The sequence below is a fragment of the Typopeltis vanoorti genome, chromosome 6, assembly GCF_054136105.1.
Source record: "Typopeltis vanoorti isolate ZY-2024b chromosome 6, IOZ_Tvanoo_1.0, whole genome shotgun sequence".
NCBI lineage: Eukaryota > Metazoa > Arthropoda > Arachnida > Uropygi > Thelyphonidae > Typopeltis > Typopeltis vanoorti.
The window spans coordinates 52,804,996-52,823,528 of record NC_143554.1 but is presented as its reverse complement, the minus strand read 5'-3'; the positions used below and the strand labels follow the sequence as shown (position 1 = coordinate 52,823,528).

Genomic DNA, 18,533 nt, shown 5'->3' with positions numbered 1-18,533 from the left:
AACTTGAATTGCAATTAACATTTGCCTTTGTTGTATGGGTTAATATTCACTTCTATGGTTAAACCACAGGAATTGGTGAGTAGTACAGACTTGTTTTGTTCGTCCTCATATTTCATTCATCTGCCTTTATTCTCTGAACTGTGTTCCTTCCATAGTGTTTTTCAAGTACTGCAGTTTCTAACTGTTCATCTATAGGCTCTCTCTCTTCTGTCTGCAGCCACACATTACTAATCTACTATAAACACTGGAACTTCTCGTGTATGAGATATATAGGGTGATCAGAATTAAAGTATCCCTGTTTAAGGCCTTATGGAGTGATCTAAATGCTGTGAAACTTTGTAGGAATACATTGTGCATCATATAAAAGCAATATTTGGAGGAGGGGGGGGGGTAGTTCCAAAATTCATCGCCAGGTGAATTTTGGAATGATATACTGAATGCAGATGTAGTAATTTTTTCATGTGTGTAAGAAGGACGATAGTGACACAAGCCTAAATAACACATTTTTATTCACTTCCATTATGCATTCATGGGCTGTACTGTTCAGTGTGCTACCCTTCCCAGTATGCCACAAACTGTATCCTTTGCACAGTGTGTTCAATGGCAGAATGCAGCTGGTCAGGAGACTGATGTTGCACACATGCTGTGTTATGCCGTCTTTCAGTGTTGGCAGTTATCAGGATGATCTCGATAAACTCAGTCTTTGAGAAATCTCCTGAACCAGAAGTCGCCATGGGTGAGATCAGGTGAACAAGGTGGCCATGGTGGGAAATTCATGGCTGATCACTCTGGTTTCTGTGAAATGTTATTGAAGAATCCTCCTGTACGGATTGACTGATGTGTGGAGGTGCCCCATCCTGCATGAAAATGACTGAATCCATGCAAAGGCACTGCTGTAGCTGTGGCACAACAAAATTGTTTCATATTGCAATACCTCTCAGCAGTAACTGTGAGCAGGTCACATGACCAGACTGGCCAATGTCTTCAAAGAAGAATGGTCTAACGATAAATGAAGGCTGTAAACCAGCACCAGACAGTAAGTTTGGTGATTACAAAGGAATTTGTTAGATTGCATGCAAACCTGCATGCAATCTAACAAATTCCTTTGTAAAATTCCCACAGATGCTGGGCATGTGAATACCCACATGCCCAGCATCTGTGGGTATTCACAGCTCCATTCAGGTGAAAGTGAGCCTTATCTGTCCACAAAATCATTCATGGCTATGCAGCATCCAACTCCATTTGAGCAAGGAATGTTAAAGCAAATATCAGTCACCTTTCAAACTCCTGTGGATGCAACACATTTGTCAAGTTATACTTGAATGGGTAGAAATAGCATTTTCCAGACAGTTGTGTAAGGCATATCCATGTGTTGATCTACAGCACATACACTGTAGGAACCAATGCTATTATTCATGGCCTGCTCCACAATGGCATTAACAACTTCATTCACTTGTTTTGAACTGATTGTTTTGTGACCTCTGCCAGATCTAACTCGCAATGATCCTGCTTCTTCAAAACGACTAATCATATGTCTCAGAGCACATGGAGAAAGTGGACCTTGTTGACATTTGTTCAGCGACGAGATTCATGGCATGCAGCAACAGCATTGGAATCGTTTGGGTAGTACAGCTTCATGAGCAAAGCATGTTAGGGCAAGGTTAGTGCTATCACTGTGGACAGTGTTACTACCAGAATGAAGAGAAAAATCCTGTATCCATCTTTTTAAATCCTTCTGGCACCTACCAAGTTGCATGATATGCAAATTTCATTTGTTTAGGTGAATTTTGGAACTACTTTTTTTTTCTTTCTCAGATATCACTTCTGTATTATGCAGGATGTATTCCTGCAAAGTTTTGCTACATTTGGATCACTGAATGGTGCTCAACAAGGCCTTAAGAGAGATACTTTAATTTTGATCACCCTGTATAAGGAAAAAGTATTGTGTTCTTATTTTTGTACAGTACTTGTAAACAACAACAAAAAAAAAACATTTTATTCACTAGAGGGCGCTAGTGAGCCAAGCGCTGTGGACGTATCTAAGAAGAATTCCTGATTGAGATAAGTTATTCAAGGAATAATTAATTATATATGCATAATTGTTTGAGTAAGAGCGGCTGTAAATGTTGTGCGCTACTGGTATTATTAGTGTTGGGGATTTTTCTTGCCTAAACTTAATTACGAAATCGTTATTATTAGACCTGGTAACTTGCAGAGAACAAAAAATGGCGGCAGCATTGTTATTCCACAATTTTAATTTAGATTTCAGTCATTTTGTTAAGTGTGAGGTCTGTTATATGTATTCCTTCGATTACATAAACAATTTGTGGATGTTTAGCGCAGATGGAAGAAAGGTGTGTGCAAGGTGTGACCTGAACGAGGAATTGATGAATGCAAATATGAAATTGATGACAGAAAGTGTTAGTAACGAGAATGTTGTGGGAAACATGAGTGCACGTTTGAAGGAGTAGGATGGTGAGAAAGAGAGGCGAAAAAATGTTAAAAAATCATTGAAAAAGAAAAAGAGCGATTTGAAAACCATAACGGATGTTAAAAGGGACGAAAGTGAGGTGAGAGTGGTGGAAGGAAACAAAATTGAGAGAACGAATGAAACTAGAAATGGCATGACGCAGAAGTCGAAAGTGAAAAAAATCGAAAGAATGAATGATAGCGAAAAAAGAATGAACGATGGCGAAAGTTGGACGCATGTTAGACCGAAAGTACGGAAACAAAGAAAGATAAATGAGAGTGAAAGTGAGAAGAATGCTAGTGAAAGTTGGACGTATGTTGGACCGAAAGTACGGAAACAAAGAAGGATGAATGAGAGTGAAAGTGAGAAGAGGGGGGGTTGAGAGTTAGAAAGTTAGAAAGATTTAATGATAGAGAGAATGTGTCGCGAGATTCGGAAGTTGAATTGGATTGGATGAGGCAAGAAATGAAATGGATGCGGAATGAAATTAAGAAAATTCAGGTCAAAACTATTAAAATAAATCATGATGGCATAAAGAGTTAACTAAAGATGAGCGAGTGGCATTGTATGGCGACTCTATTATTAAAGGTGTGCTAGAGGATAGAATGCACAAGGTATGTTTTCCAGTAGTAAAATGAGTGGAGTGATTGAGTCATTGGATATGAGGCAGGAGTGAGCAAAAGAGTTAATAGTATTAATTGGTACAAATGATTTGAGAGAGAACAAAGAGCGTGTCAAAATGGATATCAGGAGGCTGCTTGGAAGGATAAAAGAGAATAGTGTGACAGGAAGGGTAGTCAGTGTGTTGCCTAGGTATGACTGTGGTGAAATGAGGCGGAGAGCAAGGATTATGAATGATATTCTGGCTGAAATGTGTGAGGAGATGGGAGTACAGTTTGTTAATGTGTGGAATGAGTTTGAGGGACGAAGTGAACTGTATGGGAGCGATGAACTGCATTTGAGTGGTTATGGTGTGAGTCGCTTGGAGAGACTGCTGCTGGGAGGTAGAGAAGTGAATAGAGAGAATGAATCAGATCGAGAGGGGAGTGATGTGGAAGAGCAGGAGAGTAAGATAGGAGAGATTGAAGAAGTGGATATGAATGGGCAAGTGAGTGGTATGAGTATAGAAAATGAGAGAATGGGTGTGCAAGAGGAGCAAGGAAACGGAGAGGCTCTGGGTGGACAGGAGGTACACAGCATGAGAAAGGTAGATGCTCCAAGAGGAGGTGAGAGCATGTGTAGGTAGGAAAGGAATGAGATGACCAGGGATCAAGAGGAAACAGTTGGAGTTGAAAAGGATTCTAAAATGAAGAAGCAGAAAGGGAAATGGCCCCGGTCTAGCATGGAGAGATCACATCGAGTGAGTGGTATCAGTGGAACTAGCTGTAGATCCAGAAATGAGCTGTTGAGCTTATATACCAATGCTAGAAGTATAAGAAACAAGGCAGATGAAATGGTTGCACTAATTGCGTCTGTTCACCCAAAGATTGTCGGAATAAGTGAGACATGGTTGGAAGAGGATGATATCCTGACAGGAATGGTATGATGAGATGGAAGCGTATGATGTGTTTCGTGAAGATAGAAGGGGTAAAAAGGGAGGGGGAGTGCTATTGATGATAGAGAAAGAGTTATGTCCATACAAAGTAGAGATGCAAGATGGAAATAGTGCCAGTGGTTTTGAGGTAGTATGATGTGAGATAGAGGTGAATGGAATCAAATACTTGGTAGGATGTTGTTTTAGACCAGGTAATGTGGGTGGTGGTGATAGTGAAATGTATAGTGAAATTAGCCAAGAAAATAAGAAAAGGGTGATCATTATAGGTGATTTTAATTATGGCAATATAGACTGGAATGATGAGATAGCAACTGGAAGTAAAGAAAATGAGTTTCTTGAGTTTTTAAGGGATAACTATCTCAGACAGTATGTAACAGAGGGCACACGAAGATTAAGGGTCTTGGATTTGGTCATCTCATCAGAGGACGTAATTATAAATGAGGTGTCCAATCATCCACCAATTGGTGAGAGTGACCATGAGGTGATTACCTGGGTGGTTGCCAGCAGTGCAAGGACCCCTGTGAGAAAAGGTTATATGTGGAACTACAAGGGGGGTGATTATGAAAAGCTCAGGAGACAGCTTGAGGGTGTAACATGGAATGAGGAGTTAGCTGGAAAAGAGATCAATGCAGCTTGGGAAATTTTAAAACTATCTAGTTTTTGAAAATTAGATAGTGTACAATGTCTGAATGTATTCCACGGGTGAGAAGGTTAAATAAGGTAGGTGTGAGATGGATGAATAAAGAGATCAAGCATGCCATACAGAGAAATAGGGCACTGTGGAGGCAGCATAAGAGAAGTGGAAGTAACCAATTTCATGAGGTCTACAAAGACCAGGCAAGGAGGGTGACTTGGTTGGTGAGAGGCTAAAGAGAGAGGTATGAACAGCAGTTAGCTAATGAAGCCAAAAAGAATCCTAGGGGGTTCTTTCGATATGTAGCCAGCAAAAGAAAGAATGATTATGGAAGGATGACATTGATTGGAGAAAATGGTATAAAGACAGCTGTAGCAGAATGTGTGGTGGAGATACTTAATGAGCAGTTCATAAAGATCTTTCAATCTTGTGAATGTGACTTCATGGAGAGAGAGCAGTTGTTGATGGGGAGGAGAGACTGAATGTAAGTGAGCAAGAGAAGTTTGGGGAGTTGAGTAAACTAGATATAAACAAGGCTGTGGGACTTGATAATATATCACCTCGTATTCTGAAGGAAAGTGCCAGAGAGTTGACACCTGCCTTGACATATTTTTTTTAATACGAGTCTTGCACTTGGTCAAGTGCCTAAGGAGTGGACGGAGGGCAAGATTGTGCCATTTCATAAAGGAGGTGATCGAACTCAAGCATCGAACTATAGGCCTATCTGTGTGTCAGTTGTTGTGGTTAAGTTGTTGGAGAAGCTTGTGAGAACTAGGATCCAGAGTTGGGTTGACAACAATGGTATAATCTTTGATGGACAGTATGGATTTGCTAAAGGGAGGTCATGTTTTAGTAACCTACTTACTTATTACAATAAAGTGACTGCTTCCTTGGACAGAGGACAAGGATACATAGTAATATACTTGGATTTTGCAAAGGCTTTTGATGGATTACCTCATGGTAAGTTAACAGTCAAACTAGAGCAGATGTGGTTGGATATTAGATTAGTGCATCGGATTGGAGACTGACTATCTGATACGTATCAACAAGTTGTGTATGGGGGTGCGATATCCAGGAAAAGGAAAGTCACTAGTGGAGTGCCTCAGGGGTTTGTTTTAGGGCCATTACTATTTAACTGTATATTAATGATATTGGCAAAGATTTGGATGGAGATATTCAGTTGTTTGCAGATGATGCAAAGTTGTGACGAACCATAAAGAGTAGTGAAGATGTTGTGGCCTTGCAAGAAGACTTGAATGAATTGAGTGGTTGGGCACGGAAATGGGGATATGAGTTCAATGTTGCAAAATGTAAGGTTTTAAAATTTGGAAAACAAAGATGGGATGCAGAATTTATGCTTGGTGAGAATATAATGTTGGAGGTAGAAGAAACCTGGGGGTGATAGTGGATAAGGATCTAAAATTTAGGGGACACATTGCCAAAATTGTGAAGACAACACAAAGCCTTCTGGGAATGATGCGGAGGACACTGATGTGTAGAAGTAGGGAGATTCTTGTTCCGTTGTATAAGGCTTTGATTAGGCCACACATGGACTATTGTGCCCAGATTTGGTCAGCTGGTTGTCAGAAGGATGAAGAGATGTTGGAAAGGGTCCAAAGGCGACTGACTAATGTAGTTTCTGACCTCTAGAATGTTGAGTATGAGGAAAGATTGAGAAGATGTAATTTGCAGAGTCTGGTGGAGAGGAGGAAGAGCGGAGATATGATAGAGACCTACAAGTTGGTTAGGGGTTGTTATAAAATCAATGGTGAAGTTCTACAGAGAATAGTGGGAGATCAGGGGAGAACCAGAGGTCATCCCTGGAAACTGTATAAAGAGGGTGTGAGTAGGGGAGTGAGAGGCAGGTTTTTTTTGTGCAGAGTTGTGAATGATTGGAATGCCTTGCTTGAGAGTGTGGTGTCTGCAAGGAGTTTGAGTGTGTTTAAGCACCGGTATGATGAGATGTGTGTGTGATAAAAGGACCTCCCAGATGAGTCTTTTACTCCATGAGGTCTTGGAATAATAATAGTAATTTATTACAAAAATTATACTATATTATATATGTCTGAATGTTTAGTTGTTGAAAAAGTATTTTGTGTTCTTAGTTTGTTGTTCCTTGAAAACAACAAATAACACGATTATTAACTGAATAGACAATTAAAAAAAGGAGGCAAAACTTGCAAACAATCAGAGAATTCAAAGAAATTGAGGATGGTCTTCAAAACAATAACTATGCAAAAGCAAGCGAGATAATTAGAAAATTAACAAAAACCTTTTGCTCGTAAGAGTTGAAAAAAAAATTAATGATCATGAGCCACTGTTGAAAAGATGGTATGAATATAGAAGTAAGCTAATTGAATATGATGATAATTTTCATAAACAAATTTAAATGGATTTATTCCAGTGACATCAGAAAATTGTGATTATCCTGTACTTAGAGACGAAGTAGAAATAGTTATTTTAAGCTCAAAATCAGGAAAAGCAGCAGAATATGACATTATCTCATTAGAACTACATAAAGAAGGATGAAACCTATTCTTAATGCACTTCACTTCGCCAGTAGGTTTTGAACACTGAAATGTGGCCAAAAGACTGCTGTATACGAGTATAGCTATTCTAATTCCAAAAAGAAAAAAAAGGGCAAAATTTTAGGACAGTTTGCCATATCAGTCATTGAAGTAAAATATTTTTTGTTGTTTTATTCTCACAAATGTATTTGGGAGATGAAATAGTCAATTATGTGGAGGGTGTGATGAAGAAATGTATAAGCAATTTGAGTTAATGAACAAGGGAAAGGTAATCATTATAGGTGGTTTTAATCATGGCAATATAAATTGGAAAGAAAAAGAGAGCATTTGGGAATAAGGAAAATTAATTTCTTGAGAGACAGTTATCTTCTTCAATATGTAAAGGAAGAAATGCAAGGATTGAGTGTTAGATCTGATAATTTCTTCAGAGAATGTGATTGTGAGTAGGGCATTGTGCTTCCCTCTATTTGGTAAAAGTGATCATGAAGTTATGATCACTTCATATGGCTGGCCACAACCTAGGTTGTGGCCAGCCATATGAAGTTCTGTGAGGAAAGGATATATGTGGAAGTATAAGGCTGGTGATTATGAAAAGCTTAGGAAACAGCTTGGAACTATAGCATTGAATGAGGAGTTAAGCAGAAGAAAGATAAATGCTGCTTGCGCATTGACAAAAAGATATTTAACCGCATCAGTGTGCAAATGTATCCCAAAGGTCAGAAGGCTAAATAAGGTAGGTGTTAAATGGATGAATGAAGGGATTAAGCATGAAATCTGAAAGAATAAGAGAAAGAAGGAGAAGGCACCGTGGAAGTGTAACAAAATGAATAGTGGTAAGAATCAGTTGCACAAATTATTTGGCTCACTGTTTAAGAAGAGTCTTGCAGCAGCACAAGTCCAAAAGGATTGGAATGAAAGTAAATTATTATTATTATTACCCAAGACCCCATGGAGTCAAAGACTCGTCTAGGAAAATTGTTTCACCTCGCAAAGGTAGCGATTAAAGGCTAAGGTTACAAATTATAATTTGTAACGTTTAGTTACAAAATTACAGATTAGCCTATAATTATAGGTCAATCTGTGTGTCTGGAGTTGTGGTAAAGGTGTTGGGAGGTTGGTCAGAGGCAGGGTTACAGAAGTGGATTGATAATAGCAATATTTTCTATGACTGTCTGCATGGGTTTGTTAAATGGTGGTCATGTTTTCCTTATTTTTCTACTATAATAAGGTGATGCATGTAATTAGACAAGGCAGATTCATATACGGTATTCAGTGAATAATACTAAGATTTTTCAAAGACTTTTGATAGATTGCCACGTGACAAGCTGGTAATAAATTGGAGCAGAAGGGATTGGATGCTAGATTAGTGAGTTGGATAGCTGATTAGAATTGCCTGTTAGATAGGTATCAGCATGTTGTGTATGGAGTGTTGTGTCCCAAAAGAAGAACAGTCATGTGTGGTGTTCCTCAGAGGTCTGTTTTGGATCTGTTGTCATTTAAATTGTATATTAATGATATTGGGATGGATTTAACTGGAGATACACAACTGTTTGCAGATGGTGGAAAACTAGAGAGAGAGAGAGAGAGAGATGAATTAAGCAGCTTTTTGGTCTTACAGGTGGACTTGAATACAATGTATAAGACGGCAAGTGAGTGAAACTGTCAATTCAGTGTTACAAAGCATAAATTTCTGAAATTTGGTAGGCAGAAATGAGGTGCAAGAATAGGAAAAGAGCAATATGATGGAGATATTTAAGTTGGTGAGGGCCATTAATACAGAGGAGATTACAGAAAGGGTAGAAGGTGAGAGAGAAAGAACAAGAAGTCATCCCTGGAGGTTGTGTGGGAGTGTGGTGAAGAAGGGTGTGAGAAGCAGATTTTTTACATATAGAATTGTGAGTGAATGGAATACATCACCCAAACATGTGAATGTAGGAAATTTTAAGGTTCAGTATGATAAATATGTTGTTAGTTGAATGAATCTGCCATGATGAACCTCTGACTCCATGGATGGTACGATGATGATAATATTTTTACCACTTTGCTGCCTTCCTGTATTTATATATTTAGAGCACATGCTGACTTACTTGCTGGGAACTTTTAGTTCACTTTCTTCTTTTCCATGACTTCCTCTTTAACTTCCTGAGTCTACCTTGGAGTTATGATTTTCCTCTCCTTTTTGACATCTTCACCCTATGCTTCCCTGACTAAATCAGTGTTTATTATTATTATTATTATTATTATTATTATTATGTGACACCTCCAGGGATCCAAAGACTCATCGAGGGAGAGTATGCCGACAGCATCGAACGATTGACCTCCTTCCAACTACTAACTGCCCTCAAACTTGCTTAACTTTTTACTTGAGTCATTAGTAGCAGATGCTCTACCAATCGACCAACTTCTCCAGATTCTGCCACTGAGTCCCTATTGTTTAATTCTTGTTTTCAAACAGTAATTTTCTTGAGCCATTGTGTGGATATTGCTGTTAACAATAACATGATCAATGAGACTTTTCTTATTTCTTAACTGTCTGATGTAAATAAAATGCCCTTTCTTTATAGACTTGTTTGGTTGTTTGGGCATCTTCACATTGTAACATGACTAGCAATAAGTTTATCTTTCATAAGTAATTGTTTATGGAGTCTGACATATGGGATTGTGTAAGATGTAATGTGTGCGTGTGATATGTTTATGAAGGTGAGAAATTTGGGGTAGGTGGGCGGGGGAGACAAAATCGTTCCAGGAGAGAGTGTCAGAAGTGAGCTCGTGTCAGAAGTAAGATAGTGGAGGGCTGAATGATAGTGACAGAAGGCAAAATGCAAGTGCCAATGATCATGGTGAGTGAGTGAATCTGAAAATGAAATTTGAATGGTGTGGTGGGAGAAACTGGTGGAAGTTGGGGAAAATAGTGAGATGGTAATGAAAGAAATATCAGTTGTATGTACTTTTACAGATGAGCACAATTGACTAGAGAAACATGTTTTGAGTAGGGCTGCAGAAAAGAAATAAAATAGTGTAAAAAGAAGGTAGAAAGGAGAATATGAAAGAACAAGACAGGAACAGTAAGGAGGCAGTATTTTATGTCGATTCCATGTGCAGTTAAGCATGTGCTTGGTGAAAGTGAAACAAAATTGTTTTCCCTGATGTGAAGATTAAAAATGTCACTGTATAAAAAATAATAATGAAGCCACTAATGCCTTTTATTTCCCAGTGGGAGTAGGTAAAGATGTTTTAGCCCTGTCTAACTTTTGGGAACCAAGGGGTCGTCTCTCCACTCTTATGTGATCAAAGATAGTTGGCTCAAACTATTAGTGATTTAAATTGCATTCAGTGAAGAGAGTATGGCAGAAAACTGCCATCATGTTGTGGTTTCTATTGGAATATATTATTTACTGAAATAGTATTGGTTCTACAATCAGTTTTCTTGAGTTGTGGGATTAAAATCGCGAGTTTCAAGAGGGAAAACTCTACTTTCCTCCCAGATATCGACTAACTTGGGAACCAGTTAAGAGGGTTTAAAATGTTCCTCTAGTTGGTGACACTATTAAAATGAGGAAAAAAAAAAGTGAAAAAGTTGATGATTTCTACATGTGTAAATGATTAGACAAGTTATATAGATATCTTGGTTTATATTAAATTGAAGTTATTATTCAAACACAGCAGTTGTCTCCATAATTTTATTACAGTGAATGCTAATCACCATATAACTATGAAAGAAAGAAAGCATTGTCATAATCCATGAAGATTTAGCCCACAAGTATTAAAATCACTAAAGATATGAATATATGAACTAAATATATGATTTCATTTTTGATTCATCAACTTATGTTTTTAAAAAATGTAGATGCAGTCACATTTCTAACTGCATCATGCTGAAAAATAAATTAACTTCAGCTAAATTGCTATGGATCTATGCTTGTACCAGTATTCAGGGAGCAAATTCAGACAACTTGTGAAAACTTAGCAGTTGCTGAAAATCAAGTTATAAATTTAAAATCTCAACTTTCTAGTTATATAAATCTTTATATTTGGGATGTGCTCAAAATAATTACCAACAACTCAGCTAAACACATTCTAGAAACTAGTAAAGAATGCTTAATAGCAGAAGTGCTCAAAATAATTACCAACAACTCAGCTAAACACATTCTAGAAACTAGTAAAGAATGCTTAATAGCAGAATTTCTTAGACTGAAACAACAGTGAGATATAAACAACCATAATATAAATGCAACCAATTGGAATATCTTTTCCCATTTGAATAATTAGCTGCTTTTAGAATTATATGCAAGTGGAATGACAAACTACTTGCAAATGCTGTGTGATCATTCCGTCCAGCCACATCCTGAATAACAGTGAACTCTTGTTATTTATTAAAGCCGAACTGTTAATGAACTGGATGTTATACACCATACTGAAAGCAGCATTAAATTTCTCCCAATTAATATAGCTGTTAAAATTCATTTAGAAACTTGTAATATTGTGAATAAAACCAAAGCAGCATGTAGCAATCTGACCAGAACAGAACTAACAGCCATCAACCGTATCAGGATTACATTGGTAGACAAAGTAATGATACTGTCATTTTAAACATGTCAACTTACTTTCATCAAATAAATCAATTAGTCTCTGACAGCAACACTTATCAACTTATGAGCTATAACCCGCCCACCTAGTGCTGTTAGGTGGGTTATAGTTCTACTTATGAACTATATCCACCTAACAGCACTGAAAAGAACATTATAAAATTACTTAAATCTGTCTCTTCATGGCTGTCAGACACTGCTAAAAAGCTGTCACCGAATTACACAGTAATCCTAAGAATTTAATGTCTTCCTAAAATGACAAACTTAGGAGGCGACATGGAATGGTGCCATCAGAGACGTCATGAGGAATTTTGGCGCCTATGGATAGGAAAGAAAATTGTGCCGTTCTAAAAAAAAACTTTAAAAATCTCAATTTTTGCACCTGTGTAAAATTAGCACCTATGGCTGGGGCCACATTGGCCATAGCCTCACTAAGCCTCTGGGTGCCATGGCATTAGAAACTACATGGAATGAATGCCATTGGTGCAAGAGAATGGTCAAAGATTGTTTGAGTGAGACAGTATCAGAGTGCAGTGTCAGGAGGACAAACCAAGTAGGGATTAAGTGTATGACTTGCAATATAAAGCATTGTGGAAGGAATATAAACAACAAGGTGATCAGCATGCTCATGAGGAGTATAAAGCACAACCAAGAAGGGTAACTAGTATGGTAAGGAAGACTAAATCAGATTTTGAGAGAAAATTAGCTAAGCAGGCCAAAGTAAATTCAAAACAATTTTTTTTGCTTTGTAGCAAATTAGAGAAAGAATGATTATGGAAAGATAACTTGACTCAGTGCTCATGGCAGGAAAGTGACAGAAGCAGAAGAAATAGTTCAGTTATTAAGTGATCACTTTTGCAAGGGTATATTATCCAGGTGATGACTTTGCAGTTACTTTGAGGTGACAGAGACTGATGTGAGCAATGAGGTAGATGAACTGGAGGTACTCAGTATATTGAAAAATATCAATGTGAATGCAGCAATGGGACTGGATGGTATATCTGCTCGTCTTGTGTACTATAAGAATGTGTAAGTGAACCAGCAGTGTCTCTGATGAAGTTGTTTAATCTGTCTCAGCTCTGGTTACATTAAATAAAGGTGTCTTCAAGACAGAAGTAGCAAATTACAGACCAATTAGTATTTCTGGTGTGTTGGTTAAAAGTAAAATTCAGCAATAGGTGGATAAAAATACGATACTTTATGGGAGGGCAGCATGGCTTTGTTTTCAAAAAAAGGTAGGTCCTCAGTAATTTATTCACATTTTATAATAAGGTGATAGCAGAATTAGATAAAGCAAATGGCTACATCATGATATTGCTGGAGTTTGCAAAGGCATTTGACAGAATACTGCATGGAAAAGCATTACATAAGTTGGAGCAAATGGGAATGGATATGAGGCCGATGGCATGGATAGGGGGTGGCTGATAGACAGACATCAGAGGGTGGTGTATGGTGGAATGGAATCAAGGCAAATGGGGGTGACTAGTGGAGTGCCCCAGGGCTCTATACTAGGGCCACTACACTTTAATTTGTATATTAATAATATAGCAGAAGATTTGAAGGGGGGGGAGGGCATTCAGTTATTTGCTGATGATGCAAAACTAGGAAAGGCAATAGTTGATAAAGGTGATGTATATATCTTACAAGATGATTTAAATAAATTGGCAATGTGGGCAAATGGTTGTCAATTTAATGTTGTAAAATGTAAGGTAATGCACTTCAGGATGAAAAGATTACACACTTGGTATCATATCGATGGCAGTAGATTACCTGAAATTGATGAGGCTGGGGATCTGGGGGATGATGGTGGATAGAGATTTGAAATTCAGAGAACATATTGCAAGAGTTGGCAAAATAGCTCAGAGGATTACTTGGATGCTGAAGAGCACACTGACAAGTAAAGGTAGAGAGAGGTTAATATCCCTCTTTATAAGGCTATGATTCGGCCACATGTTGACTACTGTGCACAGATTTAGTCAACTGCATTTCTTGGGGATTGGGAGGTGGTGGAGAGGATTCAGAGATGAGTGACGAAGCTGGTGACAGGTCTGTGGAATGTTTCCTATGAGGATAGATTGAGAGTGTGTGTGTGTGTGTGTGTGTGTGTGGGTTGCAGAGTTTAGTTGACAAGTGGAGGAGAGGGGGTATAATAGAAACTTTTAAGTTACTAAAGGGATACTATAAGATTGACACAGAAGAAAATTTTCAATACTTGGGGAGGAGCGGGGAAAACAAGGGGGGGGTCACACTTGGAAGCTGTCTAAGAGTGTAGTTAGTAAGGGTGTGCAGATCAGGTTCTTTGCTTTGAGAGTGGTGAATGAGTGGAATGAATTGCCAGAGGTGGTTGTGAGCACCTTCAACAGTGAATAGGTTTAAAGAGATATATGGTTATTGTTAATTATTGTGTTAATGGATAGTGTGGGTGTCTCCAGCAGTGACTCTTTTGACTCCATAGAGTGCCTATATAAATAATCATCATCATAATAATAAAATAGATAAACATACTGTGCTATCCAACGATAGTCAAAGGTATAGACAGCTCTAATTATCACCTAGCTAAGAAACTGGCATTGACACTTAAGGGCTTAGTAGGTCATTCCTTCTTATATATAAAAAACACACAATACTTCATAAGTTTTGAAGCTTTTGCTCTTTTTACAGATATCCCAGTCAGTGACATGATTCTCTTACAAAACAAATTTCTACCTGATACAGTCCCTTTTGCCTGTGTACTATATGCTGGTTGTTTCATGTGGCAAAATAATTTTTACTTACAAAAAGAAGATATAGCCATGGACTCTCCACTGTCCTCTCCCAAAAGGATTGAAATAATTGTAATAATTTAGTGCCTGATTGCTTGACTTCTAAACAGGCCCAACATTTTTTTTAAAGGATACAACTGATGATTCCACTGCTCAGATGTTTGAATAAAATCCTTCCACATTTCTTTGAAATGGCAAAAATGTATTATTAAAGCAAATGGAATTGTGGAAAAGGTACTGAAAATATCATAACACATTCCTTAAATCCGAAACTTATATGAAGAATTGGTTGTTAAATTTTGGCAGCTCATCACCGCTCTCACACGCGAAAGGTTGTGAATCTATACACAACCTTTTATGTGTGAGAGCAATTACAGGGCAATACAGTCATCCCTCGACCTATGTCCGGGTTTCGTTCCATCCGGCAGGACGTAAGTCGATACATTAAATCAACAGAGTTATATGGGTTAGGGACTTAACTGTAATAAGTATACTGTTATTTTAATTAGTGTTTGGAGGGAGAAACATGACCTTGAACTTGGTGAAGTTCACCGCTATAAGATGTATAAGACGGATGACCTGGAGCATTATCCAGAATTAATAAAATTTTAAATTCTGCATTTTCTTTCACACAATAGCTTTCCATTTCACTTGCATTACAGTTGATTAAGGCATCCGCAAACAATTTTTGAGTCCTCCACGACTTCTCATTCGATAATGAACTGAAAGTGTATGTTTTCTAATGTTTTTGATGGCTCATGAATTCTCACTGTGCCATATCAAATGGTTTCCGTTTATATCCAGCCACATTACTCCGTAACAGAATTGTAACCTGGTCTGTAATAGCTTTGAAACCAGGCGTAGATTTTAGCTTTTTGTGGGTGAATTGTCAGCTTGGGCATTTTTTTCCGAAACAGGGACATCTCATCCATATTAAATATTTGCTGTGGCAAATAATTTTCCTACGTAATAATTTTATCCAATTTTTCGACAGACTCGTTGGCAGCCTTCTCAGCATTTGCAGATTCCCATACATTTTCACATTATGCAGTGCAAAACTTTGCTTGAATCTCATGAACCAACCAGAAGAAGTGTTGAATTCATAATCATAATCGGGTTCTGCTTTCTCCTTCAACATGTTGAAGAGACTTAGTGCCTTAGCAGTTGTGGTCATAGCGCTAAGGGGTATGCACTTTTGGTTCAGGTCCTCTATCCATGATACAAGTAGCTTTTCCATATCACCGATAGGACCTTGTTGTTGCTTTGTCAGTATCATTGATTTAATGGAAGCAGATCCTTTCACAGTGTCTACGATTTTATCCTTATTTTTCAAAATGATCGTCAGTGTAGGATGAGACCATCCGAACTTGCAACTTTGTTTCAAGATCAATTGCTCGCCTCTTTTTCTGTGATTCTTCACTAAGTTGTTTGATTGTGCGTGTAGGGGGTTATGCGAAATATTTAATGATAAATACACAAATAACCCATTTCTCAAACGCAAAGTCTACAGAGGAATTGTTGAAGACACGTTCCGACTGCCAAGGAAGGTTGCCGATGAAAGCACTGTTGCTACTGTGCATGCTTTACCTTACGTCGCTTGCATCTTGTTTGAATGTATAGTCGAAAATGTTATTTATTCCCTTATGGGTTCACGGACGTATCTTCGAAAGGACGTAAGTCGAGGGATGATTGTAATACTGTGATTAGACTAAGGGCTTTTTTATTTGTTGTTGTTTTTCTTTAAATTTTTATTGTTTAATATTTTTTATTTATTTTTTATATAATATAGAAGACCTGCTGTAGATACTAAAACAGAACTTTTCAAGCCTCTAATAAGCAGAGCATTTGTCTTACACTGGATGATGCATTTTTTCTCCTACCTAAAGATATTCACAAATATCAATGCCCATAATGGAATTAGAATTCACAACCTTGTGTATGCTGTCGATTCAATACCCTGGCTGGAAGTTTTTGTAGACTTTTTTGGAATCATTTTTGTGACTTTTATTTTTATTGTAAGATGAATATTCTTTTCTGAAGGCTGTATATCATGTTTATTCTTAATGATCAGCTGAAACAGAAATTAGATTTATTGGTTAGAAAAGAAGTAATTTTTTTTTTTTTCTGAATGCTTTGAAACTTCTCCCGTAATCAAAAACAAGTATTTGTAGAGTCACTTAGGTGAGGAACATGATGAATGCTACTTTCACCAGTATTCATAACTTATTTTAATTATCTACTCCAGCTGTCATTTCTTGTTCAATGCTCTGTATCATAATATTATGATCATACTAAATAGTTTGTCACCTAGAGCCCATCCTGATGATTATAAGCACCATTTGTGCCTCCGTAGCACAGTTTGAAGAACGACAGTACATTGCACCCTTCAATTGGAAAAGGCCTAAGTTCGATTCTTGTCATGATGGGTGGAATCTTTATATGGAGACTTTTTCAATTGAAGATGAGTTAGCTGATCTCATATGGAGGTAGTAGGATTTTTTCTCCCGGAAACTCAGGTTTTTCATTCTGCACACAGACAAATCGGCCCTTCAGAACACACTCAATTTACAGACAAAAAATACTAGTTATGGTGGTGGTGGTGGGCAGTAGATGGCATTGATGTAGACGATTGGTAGTAGTGGTGAAGATGGAGAGTTGTGCAGTAGGTGTCCTCCTGCGATGAGTCTACGGACTACTTGGAGGTGTCACGAATAATAATAATAATAATTTCGTTCTCACTACCATAAATTCAGTCACTTGTAATGAATAACCATGCTTTGAGATCAGTTACCTCCCACTGTTGAACCAAGATGATGAGAGTTTCATTTTTATGTATGATGATAAAACATATTTAAACAACAACAATCATAATAATGTAATAAAATTGTATTTCATAATTTGATTCTATTTTTTTTTCCCCACAAGTGTAGTCAAGAGTAGTAATGCAGCAATTAGGAGAAAGAAACTTCCATTCCTTTTATCAGTTATTATTTGGAAGTTCTAGTGATGTACTAAAGAAATACAAGCTGAAATCTGATCCTCAAATTTACTTTTATGCTAAACAAGGAAATAGTCCAAAGGTAATTTTTAAATATTCTTTAATTATTTCAAATAAAGGTATTTTTAAATTATTTATTATAGTTTTTATTAAGGTGCTTGTGTAGTCCTGTGAAAATAGCATTAGCATTCATAGTGCTGGGCTGCTGTAAGAAAGGCCATTACAAGTTTGGTTTCTAATCACTGACTTGAGAAGCTTTTTCTAAGTCTTTCCTTGACTGTTCCTGAATTTAATCAATCTTTGGCAGAGCAAGTATTTTTTTCCTCCTGGAAACTTGTTATTCCACTGTGGAAAGCCCTGATCAGACCACATCTGGAGTATTGTGCTCATAATTGGTCCTCAGGATTTGAAGGGGATAAATTAACTTTGGAAAGAGTGCAGAGGCAGATAACAAAGATGATATCAGGACTGTACACAGTTAATTATGAGGATAGACTGAGGAGATGTGGACTGCAAATTTTGGTAGATAGGAGGAGAGGTGATATGATTGAGACATTTAAACTGTTGAGAGGTAGTTTAAATGTCTCAATTGACACTGGTGGGGGAGGGGTTTCTTTCATTTGGTGGAATAAGGAGCCATTTCTGGAAGTTGCAACAAAGGAAATCATGAGCAAGACAGTGTGGAGTGGTTTCTTTGCATGAAGGATGATGGAACCATGGAATGCATTGCCTGATGGAGTGATGAGAGCCCAAACAGTGAATGAGTTCAAGGAGTGGTATGATATACTTTGTGTTTTCTAGGATGGGCCTCCCACGATGAGTCCTGTAACTCCATGGAGGTTCTGAATCATAATAATACCATGTGAGGTAGCTAGTTGATCTGAGCAAGAGAAGATATACAAATATCATAATTAGTTAGGATAGTAGATATAATGATTTGGAGAAGAGCAAAAAGAATATAAGAAAGGTTCAGTTTTTTGCTTCGGTTAGAGTTTTCCCT

The 18,533-nt window shown here is 37.6% G+C and overlaps 1 protein-coding gene across 2 annotated transcripts in view; it reads left to right on the top strand.

Moving 5' to 3' along the window:
- LOC150105454 (unconventional myosin-Id-like) overlaps positions 1–18,533 on the top strand; it is a 435,962-nt gene that overhangs the window by 159,133 nt on the left and 258,296 nt on the right. Inside the window, exon 5 of one of the 2 annotated variants that reach the window (XM_090394828.1) lies at positions 17,466–17,615. In XM_090394828.1, coding sequence (XP_090250954.1) covers positions 17,466–17,615 — 150 coding nt within the window. Of the gene's footprint in view, positions 1–17,460; positions 17,616–18,533 lie in introns of both variants that reach the window. The other variant, XM_090394829.1, reaches the window with a different exon arrangement.